We start from the raw sequence: 15,426 nt of genomic DNA, 5'->3' as shown, positions 1-15,426 counted from the left end.
GTGTGTGTGTGTGTGATGACTATTCCAGCGCTGCAGACTCCAGTTTGAGATGTATCAGATTTTCAATTACGAAATGCTACTACAATGCTCATTCGCGCGCGTATGTATTCCCTCTCTGGGTATCTGTTGTGCGTAGTATTTGGATTGGCAAATTATTCTGTTTTTATTCACGCTTCGTCAGATGAACGACGGTGTCAAGTTCAGATTCAACTTCTGGACATGATGACGTTTTTTTCCTTTTATTAAACTGCTACAGGACTATTAGAAATACTTCTGTGGCATCCTTTGCAGTAATGAATGCATTAAAGCTTATCTCCGCCCTTTCCAACCGGGCGGCATTTTTCCTTTCATTCTAGCTGCCTACAAATTATTCTATATTTATCCTTTTGATCCGTGGCACCTCCTCGGTAGCAAAAGGTCTAATCACTCTTAGTACTTTTTATTAAATTATTTGAGATGAATATGTACATCCATCCATTAACATATTTTTTTTCCAGATTCGAACGACTCGACCTGCGACTTCTTCCCGCCAAATTCTTCCAACATTACGTGTTTTTCAAAGCTTGCCTACAAGTACAAACAGAAGTTGCCTACAATTCCATTTGCTTTCGTATTCCCTAGGGCATCAACGTAAACCCCATTCGGTGATACAACCACCATTATACTGATCGTATTTTTTATCATATTTCTGCATTGCATACTTATTGTTCAATGTTGCCTATACATGTATCATACAGTTGTACATCCTAACCATAAGTGGCTAAATGTGATTCTCAATCAACACTGTTTCCGATCTATCAAATAAAAAATAGCACCAATAAATAGTATAATAGGTAAATTATATAAATAAATACAGTAACACCGAACTGCCATACTCCATTTTCGGAATTCGGTACTATTACATTCTGTTTAGCAACACTACCTAATTTTCTGCCATTCCTTACATTCATTTAAGTTTTTAGGAGTTCCTGAAATCTACATAGCATAATTAAATATATTACTCCACTCTTTCACCTTTGTATACATCTACAGTACATAACTGCTCACCACAGACACGAACTAAAACATACGAGGCTCCATATTTGGTTGCAAGCACAAAATAAAAACAAACATACCATTGTATGTGCTAATTACTTACGAAAATCAGAAAACGTAGTGAGGATACTCGAAGAAAGAAGCTCAATTTGCCATTCTCTATGATGTCCTTGAAATTTCTTGTCAACGGGATGCAAGCGGTTCTCATAAAGTAAGTATACACACAATGAAATGTAGTCAGTGTGAGTGTGGAAAAGCAATAGTCATGTAACATTAGCTACAATTTTACATGATGTCACATATTCTGTACAGGATATATGTCAAAGTGCATTTGTTTAAGTTGTTAATTTCATCTTAGCACACCATGCTTCATATTTTCCCAGTGATTCTTTAACTGAATAAATTCTATTGGTTTTAGTCATAAATGTAACAAAAAATGCGTCATCATTGCGAAATAGACCATATATAAATGGATTGTTCGTTTTCAGATGTCAGTCTCGGTTGATTGTGAGGCTTCCAGTACTAATGTAGATTTCACTTTTTTTTTCTGGCTGACGCCTTTCATAACAATTGTAAATCGATGGTGCGTATTTTAATTTCTTTCGCCTTTTTTAACACTCCTCATAACCCCAGCGTGTTCGCACGCATGAATTCACTGAATATCAGACATAAACTTTAAATTATCTCCACTAGCCCTATACTGTTGATTGCTATGGTCCTAAGAAATATGTGAATGTCCCAGCACGTTGACCGTTGGAGCAACGGTCACTAACTGGGAAAGTATTTGTATACTCCGACAAGTGTGCTTACATTCGATGTGTTGCATTTTCGTTATTTCGTAGTTTGAAAATATTTCATAACATTGGCAAATGATATTGTAATTTATCTCAACGGGATTTGAAAAAAAAATTATGAATTTGAACTTCCTTAATCTTATATGGCAACACCGAATGTGTAACAATTCACCAACATATCATGAATGCAGTATGCGGTAAATCAAGATAACTATAATTTGACATTCACGCATCCAAACTGCATCCGTGATTCAAATGGAACTGCTGAAGCACATAGGCTGAGAGAAATAGTTGAACCTGTGACTTTCTCACGTTGCCTGGAACCTCGTACCTAGTTTTACACATAGTGCTAGACAAGTAAATACTAGTTCTATTACCAATGAACATATTTTTTCGTGAAATTTTCATAAAGGCAAAATAGTTTCGTGAATGCGGCACTTTGACATTTTGCCTCAGTAACATAACAGCAAACCAAATGCATGGCATGGCTTATCTTACTCAGAACATCCGTTTCCAACGCTACAGCTGATTATCACCATTGCTACTTCGCTACAGGTACCCCGTTAGTCGTGGGATGGCCACCTACCTAGTGCTGTGGCCTGCAAGCAACTTTCTACAGCAGGTGATGGACGGTTCCCGTGAAAAATTTGATTTAATGGAGATGATCCGTTATGGACTGTACGGGTCTTGTGTCAATGCGCCTCTCATCTACAAGTGGATCAAGATTGCCCAACTTATCATCCCAGGGAAAGGGCTGAAAAGCGCTGTTGCCAAGGTACAGATACAGTGATCGCCTGAGCCTTCATAGATTTATATCGGATGATGCAAAACTGGTTCAGAATACTGAAGGGAAGCCCCATTCTCTCCGGTAACTTTTTTCCGACTTACTGGGTAGCATATAGTACCTTGAAGATATTCTTTAGACGAGCTGAACATGACGCCCCCGTCCTTCCCGAACAGATTTGTCAACACTATCATGACAAAAAAGCTTCACTCATGATGTGTAAGAAAAAACAGTTCAACATATTTTCTATACGGGTGTTCAGTTAGGATACGTGCAATTAGTATTATAGTCATAAATGTAACAAAAATGCGTCATCATTGCGAAAGAGACCAGATATAAGTGGATTGTTCGTTTTCAGATGTCAGTCTCGGTTGATTGTGAGGCTTCCAGTACTAATGTGTAGATTTCACTTTTTTCTGGCTGACGCCTTTCATAACAATTGTAAAACGATGGTGTATACTTTAATTTCCCTCGCCTTTTTTAACACTCCTCATAACTCCAGCGTGCTGGGAAAGCGGGGATCGACAGTGTGACAATTCTTCATGTGGGATCCTAGGGTGACAATTCTTCATGTGGACCATCCTGGGTTTACGATTCTTCGGTTGTATAAGTTGATGACAATAAGCATAACGTGCATTCAACCTAACTTAATCTAACCTAATCTAATTTTTATTCCACTGTTGATATTCGGCGTACTGGGGTGACAATTCTTCAGGTGGGATCTCATGGGGTGACGGTTCTTCTTCATGTGGGCGTTCTGGGGTGACAATTCTTCAAAAATGGAAAATAGACAGAGCCCCCAGATTTTTTTTTTCAGCATAGCGGCCAACGGTCAGTTAGGGAACGTTATGACTTGCTTTTCCGAATTACTACAGTGCGAGCCATTCATTTTGTAGTTATTCATTTGTAAAATGTGATTTAAGTTATACACTTAAATAAATAATGCAGGACTAGTACATATATATCATATTGTATAGCATTATAGATTACCCAATGGGAGTATGTTGGTGAAATTTATTCTTTTATACTTCTGTATCTATCAAATGTTATATGACCGTGTTATAAAATCGCAGAAGTTGCATCTGTAGTATTTCAAATTGCCTAGACTGCAAATGCCTGAAACAATCGTGGACATTGCATTTAGTATGAATATTCTAAGAATGACCATGACGACCTTCATCCACACCGTAGCCTCTTATTGCATCATGCTAATCCCCAATGCTCCCTTGGGGTATCACGGAAATTATTAACATGCCTTGACGGTAGCAACTCAGAATAACAGAAAACATAGCACCCAGCACGAAAGTGGTGAATCGTCATAGGATGGATGGCAATTTCCATCGATAGTGATAAGAAATGACAAATAAATGTTGAGAATAACGTCTTGCCGGTACTTCTGTCCCGCCAAGATTGTGTGCATCTTTTTCAGTAATCTATACCCACCCGGACCTTAACCAGTAGTGATTCAGATCTATATAAGAAGGTTCATCTCATCCCTATAAAATTCTTAGCGGAGAATGCACCTTCAGAAACATTTTAGTTGCTGTACGAGAACTTTCAACAAGATGTCGCGTCACTGTTTCCGGTGTGCGTTCGTGAGTTGTCCCATATGGGAGTTACGCATCAGCGACTCGTGGAGTCTCGAGCCAAAATATGAAATGATGAAAGTGGAGAGAGAGGAGGAGTCGAATATGACGAACTTTAATGCCCGTAAAATTTGACGGAAAGTGTTGGAATCCCATCTTTTGAATTCATTTTCAGAAAATCAGTGCAACAGTCATTTTAATACCTTAAATTATTTGCAGCACAGGTATTTTACATGTAATTTCTTTTGTATCAAAAATATTAAGTGAAACCGTAAAAATTATTTTTCTCTGGCTACTGTCCTATAGAAATTTGAAAGATGGACTCCTAACGTTTTAGCAAATTTTACTATCGTAAAAGTTAAGTGAATCCGGGCCAAGTCCCCCCCCCCCCCTACCCGACCTCCTTGTCTGGGAATCTTGGAGAGGGGCCCACATGGTCGTACCACGTGAACTTCAGACTTGTGTAATAAGGTCGACTGACGTGTGACATCTTCAGTGGGGTGACGTTTATCATAAACCTTATTTACTGTTGCCAGCCGATTTTATTACTGGAGGGAGTGAACGCAACATCAAAGATGTTTCTGTCAATCAAGAATTCGCTTTGTTTCGACTCCAATCTTCAGCTGAATAAAATCGCCTGGAAGAACCTACCTGGGAATCACCGTCTTTAATACATCGCAATAGTAGCATATTTGAAATTAGAATATATTAATCCATTATCCTCATGGGAGATGCCACGGGAAGAAATTAAATAGCCTAACGACAACAATGATAAAAAAAAAATACCACTCAGTACAGATGTAAAATGAGAAAGCGCGTCAGAAACACCTCGCCGTAGAGATTTACCCTAGAAGTATTCGAATAAAAGTAAATGTGGTTACACATGCATCTTTTCTATAATTCCAGGGTTACATGGACCAACTTGTGTTTGCACCTCTGAACATCTCGCAGTTTTTCCTGGGCATGTCCCTTCTGGAAGGCAAGCCATTTGTTGACTCTCTTCAGGAACTAAGCGACAAGTTTGTTCCAACGTGGATGGTATAGTATAATAGTTGCCTTGATCTAATCTTTGCTGTGGCATGATATGTTTCCTCCAACATTTGTTTTTAGTCTTATATTTGAAAGGTATGACATTATAACTAACATTAAGCTGTAAGTGACAACAAACCAGTTCACTTTGAGAAAATAACAGCAACGCTATGGCATCATGGAGAGCAACAATCGACTGGGTCGACTATATTCATTCTGGCTTCTTGGCAGTGGCGATTCTAGGGGGGGCTATGCCCCCCATTTTTTCAGCTGGCCCCCAGGTTGGCCCCCCCAGTTTTTTTTGTATATCCTATTTTTAAATTGTGTATATATATATATATATATATATATATATATATATATATATATATATATATATACATATACATACATACCTTGGTAAATACTACTGCGGTACCGACCCCGTAACGGCGTCACACGCAGTGGCGATTCTAGGGAGGGGGGTGGGGCATGCCCCCCCTCCCCGTTTTTCAGCTGGCCCTCCCACTTTCATAGTCCTAGAATCGCCACTGATTCTTGGTCGGATCTTCATGATGTCATATTTATATTGTATTTTCAGAGATATCCTGTTCATATTTAGAGTTTGGCCAGCGCCACCTAGTGTCAATTATTTAGTGTGCATATGCAGTATATGCGTGACTTGGTTCTAGCATGAGTATATACAGTCTGTAGTCAGATCCTACGCAAATCAAGCGTATATCACACTCGATTGCTCATGTACTTTCTTCCTATTTCCTGATACAGTAAGAGTTACATGACGTATAATACATTAGACTACTCATGTAATTTCTTCCTATTTCTTGATACAGTAAGAATTACATGGTCCTTCTTACAGTACCTCATCCATAACACTTCTTCAAGTAAGGACTCCAAGACGCCCGTTACAGAAACTTTAGCTCCGTTTTCTACGTCATATTATGTTTTGCATTTATATACCAAATACCAAACAAGGTAGGTTTATCTGATAACTATTTTGCACGAGAAAAGTGTCCTATTTGCATAATCACCACTATATTATGAATACAAGAAACAAATGTAATACCTTAATTAAAACTCATTGTTTAGTATATACATTTGGCGCTTGTGCTGCGAATGCGTTTAAATAGAATGTTTGGCTGTTAAATTTTCCTTTCAATCGCCGCTACACCACTGTGTGAAAAAGGAATGACGATGGCAAAGGCAGTGGAATGCAGTGATAGGAAGGTACTGTACGAGAATTTTGATATAGGCAAGGTGGCGAGGAATGATAACCGTTGTTAGTTCGGTCAACTGACACACCGACTCGGTTTGTACATCAGATGTCTCAGCACCGCTGCTCGAGACAGCCTCTCAATGACGTCATATTGCTATTTTTCTCTCCGAAATGAACTGAACTCTTGTTACATGGATAAGGATGCTAAAAGTAGGACGGGAGAGAGGATGGAGCCAAGGAAACCTGAGAGGAAGGAATCGACTAAAGGTTCCTAATATTTCTAATGTGTCGACGTCCCTCTTTCAACCAAAAATAGCCAAAGCACAAATTTTACTTGCTTGATAACCTACCATTTTAAACATATAATAAATCAAATATTTTCTTTAATTAACACCCAAAATGTAAAATCTACTTCTTTAATACCTTTATATTTTTGTTGAACTGTGAGTTCATTTCTAGTAAGATGCCAATGCATGTCACTTTCTTACAAACTAGTTTATTTTTATGTATATACTTGGGCATTCGTCCTATTATTTGAAAGTTTTAAAAATCCTCATTGACAAAAACCCTGGCCCTAGATTCACAAAATGAATAACGTGTTTCCGTTCCGATATTAATCTTTCAAAGACTCACCAGAATATCACCAGAGGCTAGCCTCAACCCCACACGTCCACACCGTGATGCCAGACACGGCAGTTACCTCCGCAGCAAACAGAGGCTATCTGCCGACCCCTGACTACGAGGCCAGTACGCTACCACTGCAATAGCTAGAAGGCTAGGAATATAACATTCTTAATTCATGGTCAGGTATCAGTATCACCGTAAAATCATAGTTATTCCTAGTATGATTGTATTTGTTGCAACAGTCTATATATATATATATATATATAAATATATATATATATATATATATATATATATATATATATACCACAGCAGTTTGCCGAGAAGGGGATTTCGAAAGTGAATAAACCAGCATGATAGTAGTCAGGATGAAAGAAATTGTGGACGGGTTAACAATCTCTGATTTTATTGTGAATCTACTGTATACTCTGTTTCGATGGGTCCAATTTTTTGACGGGTCTCACTTATTGAACAGCTACAGCTGATGTGCCATTTTTATAAAGTTAGTATTTTCATGAATTGATTGATAAATTCATTAATTGATTAACTTGTTTATTTCAAAACCGCTGAGATATATGGGAAAAGAGAGCGAAAATTAATTAGTAGCAAGATGAGGGAATGTTCATAGCTAGGCCTGGGTGAGAGCCAAGACCTTATATAATGAAAACACCATATATTATTTTTTCACTCACAGTTCACGTACCCGTGCCAGAAACGATGTGTCAAATAGAATCTCTTGCATAATAAAAGTATTATTATTATTGTTATTATTATTATTATTATTATCACTGTTATTACTATTTTATCATTATTATTCTCCGACTGAGATATTAGCTGCATGTTATTGTGCAGTATAGATTACACAGTAGCATGAAGGTGATACTCTAGGGACTATATGGGGCGCCCCTACGGACTGGAGTTACACATAATTTTGTCTACGTTAGAGGAAATCTCCCATAGAGAAATGATGGTACTTTATTGCACTACGACTGTCCCTGTTATGCTGTCCCCTCCTCCTGATACTGTCTTGGACCACTTCTTTCGGTATATATTTCCATTTTCGCCTCTGTATCCTGTGGTAGGAGGGAGAAAGAATACTGCCACCGAGTTTTCCCGCTCGGGTCGTAGAATGCGGCTAAAACGGGATGGGGCGATGGGACTAGGTACCCTGCTCTCTGTAACCTCATTCCTACGAGAAGTCAAAGCATAAAAGGGTCTGGAGGAGTTTTCCAAACGGAACCCTAAGGTTTGGGTCTTCTAATGTGTGTGGGTGTGATGCAGATAAGAGTAGAAGGGAGGAGGTAGACGGTATGTTTGTGAGAAGGAAGATTGATGTGTTGGTGTTAAGTGAAACTAAGTTGAAAGGGAGGGCTGATAGTGAATTTGGGAGTGTAGTGGGGAGGGTGTCGGGAGTGAGGAGAGTACGAGAGAGGGAAGGGGTGACTTTACTATGAAGTGAGGAGATAGAAAAGCGCGTGTTGTAGTGGAAGTTTCCCCAAGGATTATGCGATTGAAGGTGAATCTGGGAAGATGGGTGTGGGTCATTTTAAGTGCATATGCGCCAGGTAGTGAGAAGAGTATAGAGGAAAGTGAGGCATTTTGGGTAGATTTAAATGAGTGCTTATAGAGATTTGGGAGAAATGCCAATGTAGTGGTATTGGGAGATCTCAATGTTAGAGTAGGGGATGAACCAATAGATGAAGTAGTAAGGGAGTTTGAAGTGCCAAGTAAAAATCAGTGGAGAGCTGATAGTGAAAATGTGTTTAGAGAGTTGACGATAGCTAACACAGTGTTTAACAAAATAGTCAAGCATAAGTGCACATGAGAGAAGTTAGTGAATGAAAAGATGGTTGATAAGGCATTAATGGACAATGGAGTGGTCCCCAGGAGAATAGTAGGACGAGTTCTGGATGTCCAGTGGAGGAAAAGGAAAAATGTGAAAGGTAGAGAGGTGATCGGAACAAACTGTTTGATTGAGAAGGAGAAGGATTGGAAGTGCAAGGAGAAGCTGAGAGAAGTGCGGAAGGTGGTGAATGATAGAGGTGTGAGTGGAAGAGTAATGGGAGGGTTTCAACGAGGGAATGACAAGGCGTGCAAATATGGTATGCGGAACAATGAGGATAGGAGGGAATAGAAGGAAGGGTAGTGAGTGGTGGGATGATGAAGTGAAGAAGGTAGTAGAAGAGAAGAAGCGAGCATTCAGGGCTTAGTTATAAACTAGGACGAGGGGTACAAAGAAAAAAAAAAAGAAACAAAACATGAGATAAAGGAAGCAAAGAGGAGGTCAGATGTAAAATGGGGAAGGAGATTGACATTTTTTCAATTAATAGAAAGATAATTTGAAAGGAAGTTAGGAGAGGAAGGGTAGAGGAGTCCAATAGAGAAGAAAAAAGGTAAAACACGCAGATGGACAGGTGTTAATGGGAGAGGAGGTAGTAAGAGGAAGATGGGCAGAGTATTTTAGAGCTGTTGAATATGGAGGAGGATAGGAAGGGATTGATGGTTGCAGTGGGAGCCATTAAGGAAATGACAGTGATGGGAGAGGAAAATGGATAGAGGGAGTAATTGATCACGCACTCCCTATAGCTAGACTTTTATATCACAAGTACTTGGGTATTTTGTAGATGTGTAGTTCTATCTACATTTAAGCTACCGGTGTTTGGAAGAGACAAAATCTGAGCAGCGTCTTCTCTTTACTGTCCTAGTGTTCTCTCTGGTTTATACATACAACGCAACCTTCGAAGAAACATCGGGGAGTTGGCAGATTTTATATACATTTACATATTTACAATGGTGCCATATACTGACCGGGTACATAAAAAAAATTGCGTCGGTTAGGAAACGATCACAGGCGCCACACCTATTGTTGTCTGAAGGCGCGAGGTTCCTTTGTCCGAGCAGCTGTTTCGGGTGTCTGACCCGAAACGCGGGGAAGCCTATTGTTCGAGCAGGTGGTTCTGGGAATTGGCTGGAAAGTTTGGTCCATGGGTCACTGGGTACAATAGAATGTCTCTTGGGAGGATCCGAGACAATGTAGAATATTCCTCAAGTCTTGACTTGAAGACGTTGGAGTACTTCTCGCCCCACATGCGCGTGTGCACGCTGGACATCGAAGGGGTTGCCAACAATTGGCGTCATAGGGTCACCCTACGGAGCAAAGTCACACAGAATGTTTTTAGACAATTTCCCACTCGGAGAATTGATTAGTCACAAGAACATACTTATTGATGTATATGTATATATATATATATATATATATATATATATATATATATATATATATATATGTTTGTTTTTTCACCAGGTCAGTGTTAGTGTATGGCCAATCATCCAAACCGTAAATTTCGGTTGGGTGGCCGAGAGAAATCGAGTGATGGTCGTCTCTCTCGGGTCGTTCTTGTGGACCATTTTCCTGTCATACATGCACCATACACGACCTGAGGATCTCCCAGAAGAACTGAGCAACAGGCGCGTCCACTACGACTACAAGCATGGAGCTCAAGACGTTCTTGATGCTTTCGGACACTTCGTCTGCTCCAACAAATACGAGTAAGGCTAAAGCGAGATTCTAATACTAAAAAAAAAAAAAAAAAAAAAAAAAAAAAAAAAAAAAAAAAAAAGGGACTGTGTGTGTGTGTGTGTGTCCAAGATCGCATCATTACACGTAGATCGGGCTGTGTATAATGGGGAGGGGGGGCAATAGCTGCCAATCATGAGTACAACACGTGATCTAAAACCCTGGTGAGTCACGCGCGTACACACACACACACACACAGTTAATATGGTATAGTTTGCTTTTCAACGGGTACTATTTTAAGAATGATATTAATGATTTTGTAGACGCAATGCAGGGTATGTTTGCATTTAGGATGGGTATCACCGTGCAGCGTTAGAGCACCACTTGATGTGATGGTAGCATCAGTGCATCATCCTGAGCATCAGTGCACGAAGGCGAAGCAATCTATCATTTTATAAGCAAATAACCAGACAATGATCTCACATGCAAACATGAAATAATTATATTTGCTTTAAAGATATTTATAAACTTGATTGTAAAATTTTTACTAACGGATAATTTGTGATTTTTCAGCTTCTGGAAGGCGGTTGATATAGCATCGTCTCCCATTCTTCCGCTTGCCGCGAAGAATTGACATCATGGCCACAAGACCACTCGAAGTAGCCCGGTGGCGTATTAACTCTGTTCACTCTAAACTGAAAAAGTTATATTAAGACGCGTTAGAATGACTAAGGCTAAAAATAGTAGCGTCTACCACGGCCAAGTCAGCCATAGTCGAGCAGCTGTAGTCTGACAAGCCAAGTCTACGGGTTGTAAATAAATTACCTTAGATTGTGGTCTTTATCATTTACTCATCTCCAAATACATGCAACTTTTATGAATCATGCCGACATGGTGACTTACATTATTTATTTTGTTTTGTTTAATGTTGGATGATATTTAGCAGAGCCCAAATTCGTGAAGCGAAAGGAAGCTCATATTATATATATATATATATATGTATGTATATATATATAATATATATATATATATATATATATGAGAAAGGTGGAAGAATAAGACACGGGTCTAGGGCCGAGTTTATTCCTGACAGGTTCCGCTTATAGCTATAAGCGAAAGCGATCAGGAATAAACTCAGCCCTAGACCCGTGTCTTACTCTTCCACCTTCCTCAAACCTGCCACAATGTCTCAACATATATATATAGCACACATCTATATGCCATAGATTTCTTCCCCTTAAAAGGGAGACAGCCAGCCACGGCATGCACTCACCCACTCCCATCCGTCAACCCTCTTAGCTTCTCGTGGATGAAGGGTCATCCCTTCCTCCCGCCCACCGCCCGGGTCCGAAGCAATGCAGCAAGACACAGCACAGCAACACATCCACAACAGAGACCCACCGTTTCATTTACTTGGCGACCCTCCCTCCTCGTCTCCTCATGCGAAAACAGAGGACGAAGAGAAATGCACGGCGAGTTTGTCCAACAGGATAGAAACGCAAGTAAACCACACTATTCAACGACTACTTTCACATGATCATAACTCATATGGAAGTATAGGTGTTAGGTAATAAATACTTAGAGAATTTCAGTGATACCCTATCCAGAGATACGCAGCTTTCTTTTAAGACAAGATTAATCTCCACCAATATCTAATTTACCACAACTTAGACGCGATATTATCCCACAATGACGAAAGTGCAGGTTACCGGACACGAAATACAAAAATACTGTAAATATGATCGTATAAACATCTACTGTAAGCTACATAACGTATTTTTTTTTCTTGTCCTACGTTTCTTCCCTCTGTTGCCTATTCGCAACTACACATTTCCCATATTTTCGTCCATCTCCACCAACTTTTGGACATCTATCTTTATTTCTTTTTCTCTTCCATCCTGCAGCGAGTAATTTTTTTTTTTCAAGGATCAACGCTGGCACCCTCCTAGGTTTGTCAAGCCCCCCCCCCCTAATAAAAATACAATAAAAATGTACCGACACATGTGCGTACATTTTTTGGAGACTACCAGATGGCCGTCTTGGCAGCGTTGTCTAAGAGTTGTTCGTTTGCTTATTCTTGCACCTGGCCATCGCCAATGCCTATATAAATCACCAGTGACAACCTCACGAAAAGCCAGGCCTGCCTACGATCGTATCACATATCAGTGAGGCTGTGTGCACTGCAGATAACTTTCGGGGGGGGGGGAAGGGGATGCACACATTCCTCTTCCATAGAAAACAAGTGATGTTTTTCTTTTTATTCCGCTTGCTTATTCCTTTATATTTTTCTTCCTTGTATTTGATTTCGATATAGAGCGAAAGGTCACAATGTTTTGCCCTTGGAATCTCCCCTCGGTGTGGTCGGAAGGTTCGTCCTATCACCTCCTTTCGTTCGCTTCAGTGACGCATCTACCCTCACCTCGTTTCTCCTGCCACCTGGGCTGTCCCGTTCGTCCACCACCACCACATCCCACTCCCAACTCACCACAACCCACCACCTCCTATCTCCGAGCATCTCATCAAAAGCGAAGATTCTACCTGGCTTGGAAATATCAAACGAAACAACTAAAAGGTGATGGTACCATAAACAAGTTTTTGTTAGTTAACCCTACACGAACTAGACTTTATTTAAAGCTGATTATAATCGTCAGTTCAAAGTGTGTTCATGCTATAAATTCCTCTTAGACGAAATGGTGAAAAAGTAACACAGGTGTGGTAGGCCAATCCTTTGAAAATATTCTTTACAGGCTGGCATATGGCATCAGAGTAAAGTCGCTCAAAAAAAAAGGAGGCATCGGTGCAACCGATTGGTATATTTTGAATGACCATAGACCATGCGCGCGCATGGTTTTGGGATAGAAGAGAGTCACGAGGCCATTAGAACAAAATGGCGAAGACTCAACACACACACACGCCCACACACACACACACAAAGTACCACGCAAAACGTTACTAAGGAAAACTGAAATAATAGGCTACACAACCCCAAAAATAGATACATCTTAGATAACACGTTTTTAGAAAAATCTGAATGCGAGAGGGACTTGGGAGTTCTGGTGAGTCCGGACCTAAAACCAGGAAGCAGTGCATTAGCGCCAGAAATAAAGCTAACAATGCATTAGGTTTCATTGCTAGGACGGTAACAAATAGAAGTGCAGAGGTAATTATTAAACTATCTAGCGATAGTTCGACCCATCCTTGACTATGCGGTACAGTTTTGGTCTCCGTCCTACAGAATGGACATAAATTCACTAGAATCAGTACAGAGATGAATGACCAAAATGACATGGACTCGGAAATTTTATGAAGAGAGGCTTAGGCACCTAAACTTACACTCTCTGGAAAGACGCAGAGTGCGGGGTGATCTAATAGAAGTGTTCAAGTGGATCAAAGGTTATAACAAGGGAGATGCAAACAAGGTCATCATATTAAAACAACAGGGCAGGACTCGCAGTAATGGGTATAAACTGGACAAATTTAGATTTAAGAGGGAAATAGGCAAGAATTGGTTCACTAATAGGGTGGTCGATGAATGGAATAAACTTAGTAACCATGTAGTAAGCGCTGAAACTATCAGTTGTTTTAAAAAACGATTAGACAACTTCATGGATGGGGACGACAGGTGGTGATGGATACGGAGCTGCCTAGTGTAGGCCTTATGGTCTCTTGCAGTATCCTTTATTCTTATGTTCTTATGTAATGGATGAAAGGTTTCTTGAACAGAAGAAAAATGAGGGTGGTACTTAGAGACAAGAACTCAAATTGGGAAGATATGATAATTGGAGTTCCTCAAGGCTCTGTATTGGCTCCGGTAATATTTACTATTTATATAAATGATATGGATGAAGGTGTGTAATGTTATATGAACTTCTTTGCAGATGATGCGAAACTACTCAAAAGAGTAGGTACAGAGGAAGACTGCAAATCTTTTCAAGAAGACCTAGACAAAGTCTGGAAATGGAGTCAGAAATGCGAAGTGAACTTCAACATAAAGAAATGTAGCATAATGGAATTTGGAAAAAACAAAAATAGAATATCATGTCAATATAAAATTGGTACAAAGGAAGTAAAAAAAAAAAGTAGATTTGGAAAGGGACCTAGGAGTAACTATCTCAAATGGCATGACACCAGACAAACACGTCAGCAAATTAGTCGGAGAAACTTCCAACTTATTAAGATCAGTGAAAGTGGCCTTTGACTACATGGATGAAGAAATGGTTAAGAAAATACTAGTTACACTGATAAGACCAAAATTAGAATATGATACGACACTATGGTCACCTAATTAAAGAAAAAAAAACACATAAAGAAACTAGAAATAATGTCCGGACTCTTCACCACCAACCTATTGAAAGCTCATTTGCCTCCTGACCTCACATACGGAGTGAGCCGAGGGTAGAGACATCTTCCCATTTCTTTTGTTAAGGGTGCTACTTGAACAGCACGCTCTCTCTTATTTTATCTACTGAAGAGGATTGCAGTTTGCAATCGAAATATATAGATTCCCCGTTTCCAGTCTTTTCTACTCCAACAGTGGTTCCTACGTTATATATATATATGTACGTGTGTGTGTGTGCCTAATTACAGTATACAAAGAATGAACAATGTTCATAGGATTCCGCCTCCTTCTCTTCAAGTTATCCTAGATCCATATTCATAGTTGGTTTCAACTTGGCCCATTTCTTCATTTTTAAATTAATGTACTCGTATTTAAATCTAAATTAATCTATTGTTCCAGACTGAGTCATGTCACTCTCTGAGGTATTCCAAGTATTTATGCGTCTCTACGTAAAGCTTTATTTCTTCACTTCTCTGTGTTCTCATGACCCCTTAACCCATTCAAC

The 15,426-nt window shown here is 39.6% G+C and overlaps 1 protein-coding gene across 1 annotated transcript in view; it reads left to right on the top strand.

Moving 5' to 3' along the window:
- LOC143035750 (uncharacterized) overlaps nt 1-11,540 on the top strand; it is a 21,790-nt gene extending 10,250 nt beyond the window's left edge. Inside the window, exons 2-6 of the mRNA XM_076202673.1 lie at nt 498-1,246; nt 2,385-2,604; nt 5,106-5,237; nt 10,370-10,614; nt 11,156-11,540. Coding sequence (XP_076058788.1) covers nt 1,197-1,246; nt 2,385-2,604; nt 5,106-5,237; nt 10,370-10,614; nt 11,156-11,216 — 708 coding nt within the window. The 5' untranslated portion in view covers nt 498-1,196 and the 3' untranslated portion in view covers nt 11,217-11,540. The remainder of the gene's footprint in view (nt 1-497; nt 1,247-2,384; nt 2,605-5,105; nt 5,238-10,369; nt 10,615-11,155) is intronic.
- The last annotated feature ends 3,886 nt before the right edge of the window (nt 11,541-15,426 follow it).

Source organism: Oratosquilla oratoria, chromosome 19, assembly GCF_046742065.1.
Source record: "Oratosquilla oratoria isolate Oo_2021 chromosome 19, ASM4674206v1, whole genome shotgun sequence".
NCBI lineage: Eukaryota > Metazoa > Arthropoda > Malacostraca > Stomatopoda > Squillidae > Oratosquilla > Oratosquilla oratoria.
This window is presented reverse-complemented; position numbering and strand designations above follow the sequence as displayed.